General features: G+C 48.1%; 1 protein-coding gene across 11 annotated transcripts in view; it reads right to left on the minus strand.

Annotated features, from left to right (window-relative positions):
• Window positions 6980-16961, minus strand: part of SRRM1 (serine and arginine repetitive matrix 1) — a 16508-nt gene continuing 6526 nt past the window's right edge. For 6 of the 11 annotated variants that reach the window (XM_021375685.1, XM_021375688.1, XM_021375681.1 and 3 more), the window contains 12 exons: window positions 16334-16537; window positions 15683-15802; window positions 13928-14199; window positions 13700-13780; window positions 13293-13379; window positions 12516-12660; window positions 11915-11956; window positions 10670-10771; window positions 9853-10314; window positions 8772-8958; window positions 7871-8065; window positions 6980-7666 (listed from right to left, as the gene is read on the minus strand). In XM_021375685.1, coding sequence (XP_021231360.1) covers window positions 7562-7666; window positions 7871-8065; window positions 8772-8958; window positions 9853-10314; window positions 10670-10771; window positions 11915-11956; window positions 12516-12660; window positions 13293-13379; window positions 13700-13780; window positions 13928-14199; window positions 15683-15802; window positions 16334-16537 — 2002 coding nt within the window. In that variant the 3' untranslated portion in view covers window positions 6980-7561. Of the gene's footprint in view, window positions 7667-7870; window positions 8066-8771; window positions 8959-9852; window positions 10315-10669; window positions 10775-11914; window positions 11957-12515; window positions 12661-13292; window positions 13380-13699; window positions 13781-13927; window positions 14200-15682; window positions 15803-16333; window positions 16538-16961 lie in introns of all 11 variants that reach the window. The other 5 variants (XM_021375686.1, XM_021375683.1, XM_021375682.1 and 2 more) reach the window with 4 other exon arrangements.

The raw sequence follows: 16961 nt of genomic DNA on the forward strand, positions 1-16961 counted from the left end.
AGCGCGCTCCGTGCTGCCCGGAACGGCCGCTGCGAGGGGCGGGGATCCGCGCTCCAGCCCAGTTTCTGCCTCGCTATTCAGGCCAAGGGCTGAGGAGCCGAGCGAGAAAATGCGGCAGGAGACTTGGGCGGAGCGGCGGGATGAAATTAAACCGTGCGCCCTTTTCCAGCTTTTTCCCCAAAATAACTCGTTCCCGCTCCTCGCAGCCCTCCCCGGCGGCGGGAGGCTTTCCTGTTTGCTTGACGGAGTCCAAGGAACCGCTGTGACTCACGGGGTGGGACAGCCCGCGCGGGGCGGAGGTGTCACCGTAACCAAACAGCGCCCGGCCCTGCCCGGGAACCTCCGCCTGCAGTTAATGGCAGCTGGGCCACAAAGGCTGCCTTCATCGCAGCGCTGGGGGGAGGGGAGGGGTGAACCCTTCCCATGGGGAACGCTTCCCATCAGCGGGATTGTCACGGAGAGCTTGCACCAGCCCTGGGGCTTCGTGTTTGCTGCTGCATGGCTGGGGAAGAAGTTTGCCCTGTTTGAGGCAGGTGTCCCACCAAGGCTGCCAATGAGGGGTTTCTGCTACACTGCTGCACAGCACAGCACAAGAGGCTGGGAGCTGTGCCCCCGCTGCTGCCCTGAGGGTCCCAGTGCCCCCAGCTCCGCGGTGCCAAGCAGCAGCTCCCCACCCCCACCCCCCGGGGCTGCTGGCAGTGGGTGCGGGGCAGAGCAGAGGTGCGGGCAGCCGTTGTTTGCAGCAGCACCAGGAGCTGCCCGCTCTGACGCTGCTGGGTTCCTTCTACAAAAGAATCCACGTGGTGTTCCCCTGCAGAGCAGCTCGCTGCGCGCTGCCTCGTCCGCTGCTCGACGTCTTTTCGGTTATTTGCCTTCGAGACGACAGTTTCCTGCTCTCCAGCGGCCTCCTCCTCCTCCTCCCCAACCCCTCCTCCTCTCCATTCAAACCGATCTCCGCCTTCGACGCTGCTCGGAGCGGCTCTGAACGGCTCCCGATTGTTTCTCACTTCTGTAATTGCCGGTTGCGTTCTGGCAGATTTCTGCAGTCATACCTGGCAATTCGTTTGCCCGAGCTTTACAGAATAAACAGCCCGTCCCCTCCGCTCACAGCTGCGAGAAACGAGTCAGAAAAGTTCAGTGACGCGTTCGGAGCTGTTTGCACAGAGCCCAGGAGCCGGAACAAAGCGCTCCCGGCCCCCCACCTCCACACGGAGCAGCAGGTCGCTCCCTCCGTGTTATTTTATGCTGCATTGAGCCTTATTTCCCTCTGGCCGGGCAGCAGCACAGTGTGCCATTGTTTCCCTTCTCAGCACTCTGGCCTTTACGCAGCGGTTTTCCATCCCGAGCTTTCCAAGCGCTTTTGAAAGCGGAGGCGGCGGACGTTGCGCCCGGAGCTCGAGCATGGCTCTGTGTTTCTGAATGCGGGGCACCACCTTACCCTCCCCACACACACCCCCCCCCCACATCCCCATCCCAGCTGCTCGGGGAAGGCCTGCAAGCAGCCGGCCGGGTTTGGCAGAGCAGTTCTGAGCAGGGGTGGGTGGGTGAGAAAGAAGGGCAGAAACCGCAGCGCCTGGGTGAAAAACACAGCACTCTCCTTCCAGCGCAATTCGGGATCCCGGGCCGGGCTGCGGGCGATGCACGGAGCCCCTGCTCCCCACAACCACCAGCTCCCCTCGGCTCCTGCATGGGCAGGGATCTGGGGCTGCGCTCATCCCCCGCCGCCGGGTTGGGCTGCTTTGTCGCACGGGCAGCGCTCACTTTTGTCTCATTGTCTCCACGTTGAGCAGTGCTTGCTCCCGAAGCTCCGTGCGGGGGGCGAGCAGCCGCCTGTCTGCGTGTATGTGCGTCTGTCCGTCCGTCCGTGCGTGTCAGACAGTTGGCAGTTTGCGCGGCCAGCTGTCCCTAGGTGGCTCATTCTTGGCCGGGCTGAACGCCAAATCACGGCACCAAGTGCGGGCGCCCAGCGAGCAGCTGAGGACGCAGCACCGCGCAGCGCCGTGCCCAAAGCCAACGCTGCTCACAGCATCGCTGCATGCCAAGCGGGCTCCACCCCACGATTCCTTGCTCTCCCCTCTTCTGCACGGCCCCACGGTTTGTGCTGCTCCCAGCACAAAGGGCGAAGGGCCGCGTGTTCCTAGGAAGCGTTCATCAAGAAGGAATCATTGCAGCTCAGCGTCACGTCACGATCGCGGCGCTTCCCGTGCAGCCGTGTGCTTTGCTCCCATATTGGCATATGGGCCTTATCCCGGGGAGCTGGACGGTAATTAACGCGTTCTGCGTTCAGTGTTTGCGCTCACGGCTCGGAGAGAACAGAGGTGGACAAAGCACGCATTGTCTGCACCGTGCTGGGTCCCCGCATGGGGTTACGGGAACACTGCTCCGCGCAGAGCTCCCACCTCGCTCCCTTCGGTGCCACTGAAGCACTGGGGAAGGGGGATGGCTCGGAGCCTCCCCCTGCAGACAGAGGATCCGAGGGGACATGGGGAGTTGAGGGGTGTGGGGTCCCTTCCAACCCAGCCGTGCTGCAGTGCCATGGTCCACCTGTGCTTCCTCCTGGATCTCTGTTCTAGGGCTGCCTGCAGATGGGGACAGCGACAGCTCTGGTCTGAGCAGAGGGAGCTCTCCTCCGGCCACCGCAGGGCACGCTTCCAACAGCAGCACCAGAACCGGGGGCTCTGCTTTGTAGGCAAACATTGGAATAAAGCTGCCCCAAACCCAGCACCAAACCCTCCTTATCCCCGTGCCCGCTCGGTACAAAGTCACGCAGTCTTCGTAGGCACCTGATAATCCACCCTCACTGTGGAGAAGAGAAGGGTGAGGGGGGATCTGAGCAGCATCTGTAGGGTGGGGGTGGGGAGGATGGGGCCGGGCTCTGTTGGATGTTGCCCAGCGCCAGCACGAGAGGCACTGAGATCTCCCTGTCTCCTCCACCCGCACACCTGGAAGGAACGGCCCCAGCCCTCCCAGTGCTTCTCTGGGTGAGGGCTGCGATGCTGTGAGCTCCGCTCTGCCCCGGGGGTGGCACACGGAGCAGGGATCGCGTTTCCTCCCCTCTGAGTCACCGTGGAAGGAGCCAGATTTTTCCAAAGGCCTCGAAAAAAAGAAAAAGGAAACGCGTTCGGGGATGAGAAGCGAAGGTCGCGCAGTGCTAACGAGGACTTAGAAATCGTTTCCTTGATACAATTCTTTGGACTGCAGCAACATCTGCAGCGCTGGCAGCTCTCAACACAGCAGCAGGAACCGCCCCACCTCCCTGACCCCCCGCAGCCCCACGCTGCACACAGCGGGCGCAGAGCTGGGCCTGAACCCAAAGCCGTGGGGACGGGGCGAGCAGTGAATCCTGCGGGCACAGTGCTCCCCAGCTCCCCACGGCTGAGCCTGCTGCCTGCAGCACACGCTCTGCCTGCTCGGGCTGAAATTCTGGTTGTTCTGAGCACCGGGTGTTTGGTTTTGCAATTGTAATCGTCACCTCTTCAAGCCCAATGGCTTTTCCATGCAATGCTCCCGTAGCAATGCTGCAGTGCTGTGATAACAGCCACTCGGAGCCCCACATTGGGGCACTTCCCCCTCCAGATCCTCTGCATCCACCCCAGGTGACAGCAGTGGGGCCTGGGCAGAGCTGCTCCGTGCCGTGGTGGTTCCACCGCTCTGCTGCGATCTCCCGATGAGATGCAGGTTTCACACCATTCCCTTTTAACACTCCAAATGAGCAATTAGCAGGGCTGCATCCGTGATGCTGTTGAAATTCAGATGACGCCGTGGTTCCTCATTAGTAACAGAAACGTGCGTATTGAGACAACAGACCCAAACCCTCTGCTGGCAGCGGGCAGAAAGTCACCACCTGCCCCTCGTCCTTGGGGGTCGGTGCTCGCCTGGAGGCAGCAGATTTGGGGGCTCCCTGGCATTGTGGCAAAGCCTCACAGTGCAGGGAAGGTCCCCGTGTCCATGCCACCCACCTGGCACCATCCTGCTCACCCAGCCCTGGTGGTGGTGAACGCTTTGCATGGATGGGTGCAGTCTGGGGGGAATGACACGGCCCTGCCCGGCTCCACGCAGTCACCTCTGCCCGGGGTGGCAGCGATGCGGCCGCTTTCCCTGAGCCGGAGAGCAGAGCTGAAGCTGAAAGTGGAGCCTGTGAGAACAGCGCCCTTTATTCCCAGAGCATCAATAATGGAAGGATTCATTCACGTGCTTGTAACGGATTAAAAATAAATAAGAGCGAGCTCGGTTTTGTTTTGGTGATCGTGCACTTTATGCAGCGTTCTCCCCTCGGCCCCGTGTGGACTTGCAAAGGTTTTAATAAGCTGGGATGGATCCAGAGCAGTTCTGTCTCATTAAAAAAATATCATCGTGGTGACAAAGGTAATTCTTCCACATCAGTGCTGAGAAGGGGGGGGGCACTGCCACAGCATTTCCCTGCCTGGACACTGAGCTCTTCCCCCCCGATGCCATTCTTTGTTTCAATACACCATCCCTGTACAGCTACCACACAGTTAACAGATGGAGCTGGGGATGTTGTTAAATACCCCCCATTTCTTTTTTAATTCCCTCCCCCAGACTGCATTGAGGTGAAGGGTTAATTAAAACAAAGCATGAGAACTTTACTTTCCACCTGCCTGGCTGTGGCCGATGGCTTAACAGCTATTTCTCTCTCCCAGAGCTGCACAGGCCGGGGTGAGCACTGTCCTCCTGCGATGTCACTGCCTGGAAATGGAACCAAAACACAGATTAATGCCCCGCTGCAAGCCGTGCATGCCACGGAGCAGCAGGACAGACCCCGTCCTGACCGTAAAGTTTCCTCTCCCAAAGGCACACAAGTGGAAAAATTCAGTCCTACAGCGAGTTGCTATGGACTTTAAGTTACTGCACACACCTGCTATTGTTTCCTGCGTGTTGACACAACAAATACATCGTTCTTTACCACGAACCACAGATATCAAACTGTCAGTGACTCATTCCATCCCTGTGTTCACTCCCATGGACTGACTGCTATCTGAATTATTACCATCTAATTAAGCTTGATGATATTCTCTGCGTAGCGACAGTTGTTCCAGCCATTCAGTTCCACAAACCCATTCACCTGTCGCTCCAGGAGGGCTGCCTGGGCTGACATGGAAACACACAGAATTAGCAGATCCAGAACAAAATGGACAGCGTGATTCACGCACCAGAGACGCCGTGACGTTGAACCAGGCGTCCTACATGGTCACCTTGTGAGCTACAACACCATGGCAGCAGATAAAAGGGGCGAGGTACAGAGATAAGAGGTTAAACCAAGACTGAGAGGTAAACAGATCATGAGCAGTGTGACTTTGCACGATGCGATGGCTGTTACAGACAATTAATTAAGAGAGGAAGGAACCCAGTGCTGTAAGGGAACAGCTCAGCACCACAGCGCAGACACGGACACTGAAGGGCATCATCTCTGAGTGGTTTGGTACTGAAACGAAGTATCTGCACAACAGTAGCCAAAACAGTGAGAAATGGTGTGGGAACACAGAAGAGAAGGCTTGCTATCCCTTAGTGAGGATTTGGATGCAACGTGGGATCTGGCTGAGTGGGAAGGAAGCAAAATATGAAGCTGAATTCCATTTAGAAGTGAAACCTTTCTTGAAAAGCATAAGTAATTGCTCTTTCCAAACTTTTAATTATTCCTTATGGATCGACATTCAAAAGAAAAAAAGAAGGGGGGGGGGGGAACCTAAGAATAGAACCTCCAAAGGCAAAGAAGTGCCGGGGATGCCCGAGTCTGGGGAGGTCCTGGTGTCTCTTTGTGGGTTTTCCAAAGAACCAACAGCAAAATCCTCCATCAGAACACAGATCTGAGGGGCAGGAAGTGGAAAACAGGGGAAAGGAAAGATGAACTGCCAGAGACACAGGCAGCGAGCAGGTGCAAAGAGCTTCTATTCATGCTCAGATTAAGAAGCACACAGAGCTCACAGAAGCCATGGGAAAAGTAATGTGGAAACTGGAAGGAAGGAACCTGGTGAAGGCTGCGCGTGTTGTGCTCTAAGACAACTTCGGAATCGTTTGTGCTGCCAAGGAACATCAGAGGGAAAAGAGAGCGAAGCGACGGCGTTCGCATCAAACACTGCTGGGGTCTGCAGTGTCACAGCACCAAACGTCACTCACGTGTTGCTCGGGATGTTTCTCCATTTATCACACACACAGAGCAGGTGACACGTTAACACTGTTGATGGATGATGTTTATAAGCGCTCTAGCACTCGGTGTACGCTTGGGCTAAGAAACAGAAGATTCAGTATATGAGGAAATGCAGAAAGAAGCAGCTTTAGAGACAGCCCTTCCACTGGGCGCCTGCAGAACACCAGCTTCACTTTGAGATCCTACACCGTGTCAGATAAAAAGACTAATCAGATATCTATACTTAATTGTGCACATCCCATCTGCTTCCGATGTAGGACACAAGTTTCCAAAGCCACGTTTCCAGCCCTCCCCCTCCAGAGGATCTCAGACTCCAGACCTGGTTTGGTTTCTGAACCAGAGCTTGAAGCTTAAAGAATTGACAGCAGCAACCTCGCAGGCAGCAGGATTCCTCAGATCATCTGTTACCTGTCTTCATTCCCCCTGTACGAAAGGAAGCTGCTGAGCAAAGAGAGGTGTTCATATACAAATAGGCAACGTCTCTTTAAATTTAGAAATTTATTTTGTTTAATCCACAAGCTTTATATAGCTTTAGTTAAAAAAACAAAAACAAAAACAAAAAAAAACAGTGAAAACATGACAATATCCAAAGTTCGGGTTCCTCACACTTCCAAAGACCACATCTCTGAAAGTGGCTCACTCCATTCAGAGGAACCCTAACGAGACAAGATTTATGAATGGGGCAACGACATCTCACAAACAGAATTTATGTAACTGAAGGAACTGTTCTGGGACTGCTGATCATGGAAACTGCCCTTTAAAAACAAAAAAAAAAAACAAAAAAAACCCAAAAAACCAAAAATACAAATGAAATTCCAGTGTTCCAAATCAACATGTTACATCAATATAAACCCACAGTGTCCTGGTAAACAACATGCTTTCATTTATGTACCACTCTAAATTGCTATTCTTGATTTGCTTTAATGGAGACTGTACAGGCAACAGTAGAAAGCATTAAAATATACGTACTTCCTTGGTAATTCTGCAGTGGTTTTACTTCTGGGCAGGCTTACAAACCACAAAGGTTAGTAGCATAATGTGAGTGGATACAAAAGAAGTCAAATGAGACCCTCACAAATTATTCTAAAAGGCTCGGTTGAATTTCAAAGAAACCAGGGAGCTGATGGCCATGTTTAAAACCTTCAAAACAAACTCCTACCGCTTCTAAGAAGTCTCGCTCTAAAGGAAATTATGTTGACTGTCAATGAAAGAATGTCACTAGTACACTGTGGACACCTTTTGTAATGTAAATCCATGCCCTTTGTACATGGTGAACCTCAACCTAGCAATTATTACAACAAATGTTATATTCTAAAGCTCAAACACATTTAGCAATTTGAAATTGAATTCTGAGTACAAACCAAATAAAATGTACATTATATCAAAGGATTCAGCCTAAGATGGTGGGGACACCTGCGCCTTCCTCATCGACCTCAGGGCCTTCTCCCGCAGGTGCTTTTCTAGATCATCGAGGTTGTCCTCTGGTTCACTCTCTGTCTCCTTGAAACAAAGAGAAAGCATTTCTTCACAAACGGGAAGCTAAGCTGGAAGGCCGCGGCCCAAGTGTTGTAAAGCATCGGGTGAAATCACATTGCAGTCCTGACACAGGTTTGTTATTTGCTATATCGACAGGACAGGGGACTTTCAGATCTATTTTCTTAGACTGGACTCTGAAAAACTAAAACACGGGAACCGAGCTCGTACCTTTTTGGGTTCTGTCTCTGCTTCCTGCTCTTCCTGTGCTGAGGTGGTATCCGCTGCAGCCACAGCAGCAGCTGCTGCAGCCACTGCGGCCTTTTCCTTCTTATGCTTTTTGTGTTTCTTGTGCTTTTTATCCTTTTTATGCTTCTTGTCCTTCTTTTTCTTCTTCTTTTTTCCGCCCCCTTCTTGATCCGAATTCTGCAATCAACAATTCAACAAATACAACTCATTCCCAAGACTCCCAAACTCCGGTAAAAGCAACCCACAACCACGCTGGGCAATTCAGACGGGCCGTGCAACTCCTGACACTCAGGGAAACACAGAGTGCTTTCAGAAACAGGGGAAGCCACACTGCTAAGGGAACAGCAGCACCCCTAGAAGGCAGATCCTGCGTGCATGGCCGTGCTGTGGCCGAGCACAGAACGTAACAGCAGGCCGACTCGATACGCGTGTCGCAGTGAGGACACACAGGCCTTCATAGAAATGAATACTGGAGGTGAAACCTAACTCCCTCAAACAATCCCCTGGCAAGTGAGATGTCCCTAGGAAGCAAATTCATAGATCAGGTAAGTATGCCAAATAATCTTTTTCCTATTATGAATAGCTGGCAAATAAGAGTGCTAAGCACAAGTAAGACCACCTCACTTCATAGGCCATTAAACTCACTACAAGTGAAGCATACTTGTTAAATAAGCCCAGAACCTTCAGGAACTGCCGAAGTCTTTTCTTTCAGAAGTTAACATGTATATAATAGCACTTTCTCCAGACTCAGAAGTATCAAGCTTGAAACACGTGCTACAAAAGTTTAATTTTGTAACTACGGAAAGCCACTCCAAGGCTACTCAGTTCAGAACTGAGTCTTCACGAAAATAATGCCACATAACCCCAAAGAGCAACCAAATACCCTTGCAGGCGATGGGCTCTGAGTTGGACTTTTAGCCTTTTTTGCAGGTGACCAGTTTGCAGAAGGGGAACGAGATCGAGCAGGAGATGGAGGCCCTTGGTGCTTTTTTGGAGCTGGCTCAGGTGATCCCGATGCAGACCGTGACGATGACACCCGCCTCGCAGATCGTGGACTTGGGGTGGAAGCCCTTGGAAACAGAAAAGCTACACTTAGATTCTAGCATTGGAGATGTAAGAGATGAAACAAAGGAGTGAAAATGTCAGAAGTCAAATGAATGTGTTTGTAACTTGGTTAAGGAGTCACTTAAAAAAAAAAATTAAGTTACTGTGCTGGCATATATCACAAAGGGCAAAACAATCTTACATCACCGTGCATGTGCAATGCAAAAGGATACGGCAATTTGATAGCTTGTTAAGCAATAAGACTATTGTTGGTCAGGAGTAATTGCTCCCTTTTTTTCCTGACATGATTAATTTATGACTCTATTAAAACTCAAGAGAATAGCAATGCTGTTTCACCATCCAGTGAAGAAAGAGTGCAAACGTTCAACTACAATGTTTTTTTCCTGAAGGAGTAGGTGAGCACCGTGCTTTGGACAATCTGTTCACAAAAGCAGCCATCCCACTAAAGACAACTGCTAACATTAAGTATTTTTACGTCTTGCACAGCCAGGTAGGAAATTATTTATGAATGAATAAGAAGTATCAGTTCCCTACCGCAGCGAGCTTTAAAATAAGACAAAGTTCACTTTGCTTTAAGCAACACTAGGAACAAAGCTTGTGAGTTTTTATCTGCTCGCTCCCAGCGCTTTGTTGTACTACCAGCAGAGCCCTCAGACTCTATGGTCTCTTTAATGCCTCTCCCTGTGCTGCACTTCAGATTGGAAGCACCTATTAAAATAAGCTTCAGGAAAATCCCCCTTCAGGATTTGGCAGTACGAAAGTGGAAGCAGAGCAGCACCTCCACCACTCGATCAACCTCAACACGCATTAGAGCCACTGTCATGTGACCCCCTAGCTACTTTTGTTATTAAAAAAATAACAGTAATAAACCACCGACAAATAAGATGGATTTTTTTTACTTTGTCTTCTTCGGTTCCGGTGTTCTCGACACCCTCCTGATGGGTCTAGTGCTTGGAGAAGGAGACTGTCTTCTCTGGGGCGATGCTGACGCTCCCCTTCGCAGCGGGGGTGGGCTTGAAGAGGTATGAGAAGCTCTAGGCCTTGGTGAAGGTGAATGCCTTTTGTTTTGTGGCGGAGAACGCGTTTCCCGATTGGACCTACTGGGAGGAGAACCCTTGCGGTGTTTGGAAGATATGGATGGCGAACGCCTCTTAGCAGCTGGAGAGCTCCTTTGTTTTGGGGGTGGGGAATGGGAGACTCGGCGTTTGGACTGGGGAGAAGGCGACGCTCGTCGTTTGGGTGGGGGAGGAGGAGAAGCCGTTCTTCTCTTGGGAGGTGGAGAAGGAGAATATCGCCTTTGTATCGGTGGGGAGTATCTCCGTGGAGAAGGGGAGCGTCTGCGTGGGGGCGGCGATGGAGACCTGCGAAGAGAATAAATGTTTAGGCACCACACAGGCATGGGAATCTGTTCCCAGTGTCATTCAGTATGCCTAAAAAGTGAAAAATTACACAGGTGTTCCTCTAAAGCTTAGTTAAAACTTTATACAATAGCAGGCCTCTTGGAAAGGTCTGTTATTCAGCACCTGATACAGCCATCAAACTACAAGCAGACCACGCAGCTACCTCAGAACACCTCAGCAGCAAAACTACGTCCCCCTCAGCAAGCTGCGCATCGAGGAACTGCTTTCCTCCACCACGGCATTTCTTTTTACAGGTCACAGCTGGGAGTCAACAAACCAAAAGCGACTGCTTCACGGTGAGAAGACAACACGGTACCTTCGGCGGGGCAACGAGGGCGAGCGCCGTCGCCTGGGAGGGGGAGCTGGGGAAGGAGAGCGCCGTCGCCGGGCGGGTGGTGGGGATGGGCTTCTCCTCCTCCTACTGAACAGAGAAAGAGATCACTCAGAAAAGTTGCACCTGAGCTGGGAGTTCATCCTTCTCGTTCCACTGTACAATATTGCCTCGCTCGTGTGCTTTTAATTCTGCTAGAACCTCTAATGCCAAAGAGGAAGCCCCACTCTTCCGTTTTCTCCTCCTCAAAGCTCACTCCTGCGGCTTTCCTTGCACTGAATCTAGAGATCATCTAACAAGCCAGGCCAGCTTACAAACACCTCTGCCATCACACAGTGACACGACTGCTTGGTGTACAACACCAAGGAACCAGGGATGTTTTCATGCTGCCACAGTCAGACTTCCAGCAGCAGCCTGAAGTTGGATCGATGTGAACAGCATGAAACTTCGTTCTTGGAAATAGCTCTCGTCTATGGATCTGAAATCCAAAGGAACTTACTTCTTGAAATGCTAAGAATAATCAGAGCTGCTGCTCAGCTGCAGCTATCTGGATTCAAGTTATTCAGCAAATGAGTCATTTTCTGTTCTCCACGATAAGGTTTAACACAGACTGCTGGAGAAATGGGAAGAAACCGTGTACTTTCGAGGCATTAACAAATGGAGGAAAACTGGCACTTTGTAAAGAAACAAGTTCCTTCTCTAGAGCCAGTCTGATAAATTAAAATGATAAAGGATAAAATGAGAGTAATCAAGAATTAAAGGGCTCATTAAAGAATTTGAAATTATATTTCAAGCAGCCTGGTTGCTGTTCTACAAGGCAGTTAGTTACAACTTTTATAGATGAGGCTTTGCTTCAAAATGCAATATTCTTCTATGACCTGGGAAAATAGCAGTCTCCAAGTGTCACAGTTGCACTAATTAAATATGTTTAAGTACTTGCATGATAGGCAATAGGTGAATTTAAGTATGCTGCAAGATAGTTTAAAATCTTTGTATTCTGTTTTACATAGCATTGTTTGTTTTGTTCCTGGAATTTGTTGTTGTATTTTGTCCTGCTAGTGAAATGTTCCAATACCCAAACCTTCATGGGACAGATCGGTCTGAACTGCCCTCATCTTGGTGCTGTGAGTGTGCACACTTGAAGGACAGAAGCTCTTATCCGTAACAAAGTAAGAGTCTAAATGATTTTCAATATGTAAATACTGTTAAACAGATTAATTTCTAACCAACCTTTTCATCACTGGCGATTGCCACCTCTTTTCCATCTGCATCCTGACAGCAGTGGAAGGAAAACAAAACAAAGACAAAAAAAATCTAACTGCCCAATCCTCCAGGCAGAAATGAACATGTTCAAACAGATTCAGAGTAATTCTCAACAAATAAAGAGAACACAGTCTCGAAATGGACCAAGGGTCCATCTAACCTGGCATCCCTTGCATGACATGCAGTGCTAGATGCTTTGAGGACAGATAACAAAAAACAGTCTGTATTCAAAACCCAGCTCAGCTCGGCCATTTCAAAGGTTGCCAGTTTTAAAGGAATTACATCAACTTTTGCAGAAGTGTAGCTCATAGCAGGGGTTTAAAGTATTACATCCCAAATCACAAGCGTGTCACTGGACAGGAGGCTTGCTGTATAACCAGCACTGAGGTCCTCACTTTCTTCTTTAAGTTATTTTGGTGAAAGAAAGATTATCTGCTTGTACAAGTTTGGGCTAACTGGGCACGACTTAGTTCTGTTGGGCAACTGCTGACAGCTGCACAACGAACACACGAACTCAACAGCTATCTAAGAAAAAAAAGCAGTTGTGCTCATGGTAAGAGGAAATTACCGAGGGGAAGATTCCTTCTGTCTTTTCCGTGGAGATGGCGATGGGCTGCGGGAATGCGAATGGCGCCGGCGCCGACCAACTTCCCCGTTCTTCACATTGGATCTCTTCGGTCTTTCCTCTTCAGATGAAGATGAGGAGCCAGAATCTACGAACACAGAACAATTGCCCTCTGGAAAATGGTTCTCGTGACAGTTGCAGAGATACTGAGATGGTTATAATGCTGTTTAAATTACTGATTCTCCACTCCCACTAAACAAGAAGCCTCTGTTTAGAAGCAGTTACCAACAAATCTTAATTTGTAGTTGATAAACCCATCAGAGCTGGGCAACAACCCCTGCAACAACTAACTCTCCATCTAAAATTTAAACAGCCAAGTCATTTTAAAAGTTATCTGCTGTTACGCATAGAAACACCATGTGCACAAAAACCTACTCTAAGTCAGGAGCCCAAGATATCAGGAAATAACCTACTGCAATAAGAGACTGAGGAAGTCATGGTAAGCAACATTTCTGTGTGATGGAAAGAGTTCAGAAGTGCAGCTTTCAAAGATGCATAACAGGAGACATACCACAACCACTACCAATTATGCCTTATTTAATGAAAGCAGCGTGAACAATAATTAAAATGACTTCATTATGAATGGGTAAATATACAGTTAAGTTTACAATAGCACTGCACACAGCAAGATCATTTTAAATCAACATTTGAACTTAATGTTAAGTAACTCCTGCACAAGTAAGCGTTCATCCAGTTTTAGGAAATGCACGTTATCCATACCAGATGAAGACTGTTGATTTTGCCTTCTGTACTGACGTCTCTGTTGCACAGAATCTGCTGCAGCCATTTTACCTCCCTTATCTTCTTCTGAAAAGATGCACAGAGAGAGAATATTGAAACTGAAAATGAATTTTGCCTTATTCAGGCAGAAGCAATGTCAGTTGATAGTCGATCAAGCATGCTTCATTTAAATAAGAATATCTGAAGATAGCACCGAGTCTGGAGTACACTTTGGCTGAGCTCTTTCCAGAAAAGCTCAGATGGAAGATTTGAGGCAGTATCAACGATCATTTTATGCTTCTGATAACTTTATTTCAATGCCAGTTTATCAACAGCACTCAGCACTTTACTGACACACATCTTTGACTAAAAACCACAAAGCCAGTGTCGACAAGTGAGAACCATACCTGACTCAGACAGCTCAGCTTTCCTTGGTTTTGGTGCTGGCGAAGGAGATTCTCTTTTTTCAGTACTCTTATGCTTGGGTGCTAAAAGAAAGTCAAACAAGTTAGCTGCCATTTCTTTATTTTTTCACATCCACGCACGCTTTTCTGCTCACACAAACTGCAGAATGCCATCTTTGAGAGGATGGAAGCACAAAAAGACAGAGCTGCTGCAAGAAACTTATTTCTTACCTGACGCTCTACCAGGTGAAACAGAGCCACGGCTTTTCCTTGCACGATTGGACTGCTGAGGCGTTGGAGACCTGCGTGGTTTTGGAGGTGGACTTGCTGGTGGGGATGGTCTGTGCCTTCGCCTCGGGGGGCTGGCAGAAGGAGACAGCCTACGTGTTTTCCGAGGAGGACTGGATACAGTTCTTTTAGGTGGTTTCTTTGGCGGAGATCGGGAACGTGAGGAGGAGGAGGAAGAGCTACTGCCAGATAAAGACGCCGATGACCGTCTTCTCCTGTAAACCAAATGTAATATTAGACCCCAGCTTGGCCTAGGAAGTGTTTGAGCACGAACACAGAATTGAATTTGTCTGCAAGCACATATACAGAGCCACATAGAGCAGCACTTCCAAAACATGGCGAATAGCCTCCAGCACTTGGTTTGTAGAAGAGATTAAGAACCAATCTTTCCATTATTTTTAAACTACAGTGAGTAAAAAAAATAATAATAATAAAAATAAAAAATGGTTAGTGTTACCTTTACTCGCTTTCTGTCAATCTACAGACTACAACTAAGCTTTTCTCCTGGGAGCAATTAGTTTTCTTTGGGCTCTCTAACTTCTGGATGGTTAAGAGGATTCTCCATGTTAGCACGTGTGATTTAATCATCTTTCAAACAGATCTATTTAAGAGTTTAGTGTGCAAGTATGCTGCGAGGTTTTTATACCAGGAGGCAAAAATTTCAGACAACAGTTCTGAACCTGTGTATTCATCCTTCTGTTCTAGTTTTTCATCTTTACTTTGTAATTTTAAAAAGATAGGGCCTCTAGAATTCTGCGGCAAAATTTGTGGCAAGTTCTGTTGCAACTGTGTACCTGCAGAATCCACCTTTGGCTGCAGAATTCCTGAGAACCTGGAAGAAAGAAACCCTACCTTGAGTGAGACAAACACTTGCTGAAAGGGAGCTCTTGTACATCTTGCAAGATACATGCTTGACACTTTCCACAGTTTTTGCAATAACTGTGTAAAATGAACACCTTCACAAAGTCAAAAAAGTACTTATCCTTTTTTTTTTTTTAAAAAAAAAAACAAGGTGAAGTACTGTTCCTTCTTGAAAAGGAAGAACTATTGTACACAGGAAGCATCACTTAATTCCCTTCCTATGAAGAGGACCGGAATTTATTCTATTCCTACAAAGACAAATCCCTGTTTTGACATTGTCCTGAGTATATAATTCTCTGCAATGCAACTCAGAGCTTTCCTACTAGAATAATTGCTCATGGATCAAAAATATAACCCTCAACAGTGAAGAGCAGACCTTAAAGAGTTTTTACTTTTATCAAAAGAACATGAAGAAATACATTTCAAGTCAAACTTTAATTTTTACCTTAACTTTATGTAATGGAACAGTGAGTCATAACTTAAAAAATCCCAACAAGTAAAATCCAGAACTTGTTCTAACATTTCCCTCCAAGGGGAATCAAAGAGCCAAATGATGTCTCATCTGCCTAAGCTGGGAGCTATCCAGAGCTATTTCGAGGTCTGAAGTTGCCACTTTCTGAAAAAGGTGGACAGCTACTAGCATGTTCTCCCCACAATACTTACAAAACATGACATGGCTGTTTTTACATCATTCAAATCATACATTACTGGCAGCGCTGAGAAAAGATGAACAAGCCAATTCTGATCAACCTCGTTCACCAAAACTAACGTTATCTTCCACACCTTAAATCCAACTTTTCAGATGCTTCAAAAAGAAGAGTAAAAGGGGAATCTTACCGCCTCACAGGTGATCTGCTTCTTCTGTGCCTGGGTGGGGGAGGCATTCGCCTTGGAGGAGTCCTCCTCCTCGGAGATGGCCGTCGTCGCGGGCTGGGTCGCCTTCTAGGGGAGTAAGACCTGTCACAATCAAAAATTCCAATGAAAAGCAACCATCTAATTCTCAGATGTGAGGAACGCTGTCCTCTGGGAACTGAGTGAGAAGTTGCTTTTCTCCAACAGCGTGCATTAAAGTAGCGCTTAAATTACGCCGCCGAGTGCTGCATTCAGCCACAATTGGTGGTTTTAAGTTTACAGACATCTTCTAAGGAGTAAAGAGGGGAAAAAACAGTAAGAGGAGGGGGAGGAATTTGCAAAATCTTCAGTAGCAGACCTTAAAGGCTGCTACAGAGCTCCCACTAACTCTGAGTGCACCATTCCCTCTCTAGCCACTGTTAGTCTCTGCAACCACTTTCTCATGAACTAATGAGGACAACAGCTCCCAAACACGTTTATTCACTGAGTAAGTCATTCTCATATGGCCCAACACATTCACAGCTCAACATCACTAAAAACATCATTACCTTAACTGAGAGCAGGACATTAAATGGCAACTTCAGAAGAAAACATTGAATTCTCAACCTCTGCTACCAAGGTAAGCTGAAGTCCTACCTTGACCGTGATCTGTGACGCCTTCTTGGTCGAGAATGAGATGGAGAACGGGACCGAGACCTTGACCTTGACTTAGAGCGAGTTGGGGATCTCTGACGAGTCTTCTCTTTCTCCTTCTCTCTCTCCTTCTTTGAATTACGTTCTGGTGAAATTTCTTTTGTCTCTGGTACAGGAGGTTCAGATTTAGGAGCTTTTGGGATATCACTATTAAAAAGAAAAGCTTTATTTACAAGCACATACAAACTGTAGCCACTGGGGTAACATTTTAGAAGCTGACACCATATTCCCCAACAAAGAACATTCTCCTGCCCATCTTCTGGCACTATGTTAAAGATCCCACTCCAAAACTGTGAAAAGACTTAGAATATGGTACAATGATTCAGAAGACAAGTAAAAGTAATACTAAGGCTATGTATTAGCTTGTTGGAAGATGACATTGTCAGAAGCAGAAAGGACGCCCAGTGCAATGAAACAATGGCAGCTAAGCATTCCGCCTTTAGAATTCTATGCAGGAAAAAAGAAATCTCACTGAAAATTCTTCGATAATTACTCTTGTCATTTTAGGGGGGCAGGGAGAAGCAGACATTGCCCCTAGCCAAGCTCAGGGGAACAATCTTTAACATGCATT

This window comes from Numida meleagris, chromosome 22, assembly GCF_002078875.1.
Source record: "Numida meleagris isolate 19003 breed g44 Domestic line chromosome 22, NumMel1.0, whole genome shotgun sequence".
NCBI lineage: Eukaryota > Metazoa > Chordata > Aves > Galliformes > Numididae > Numida > Numida meleagris.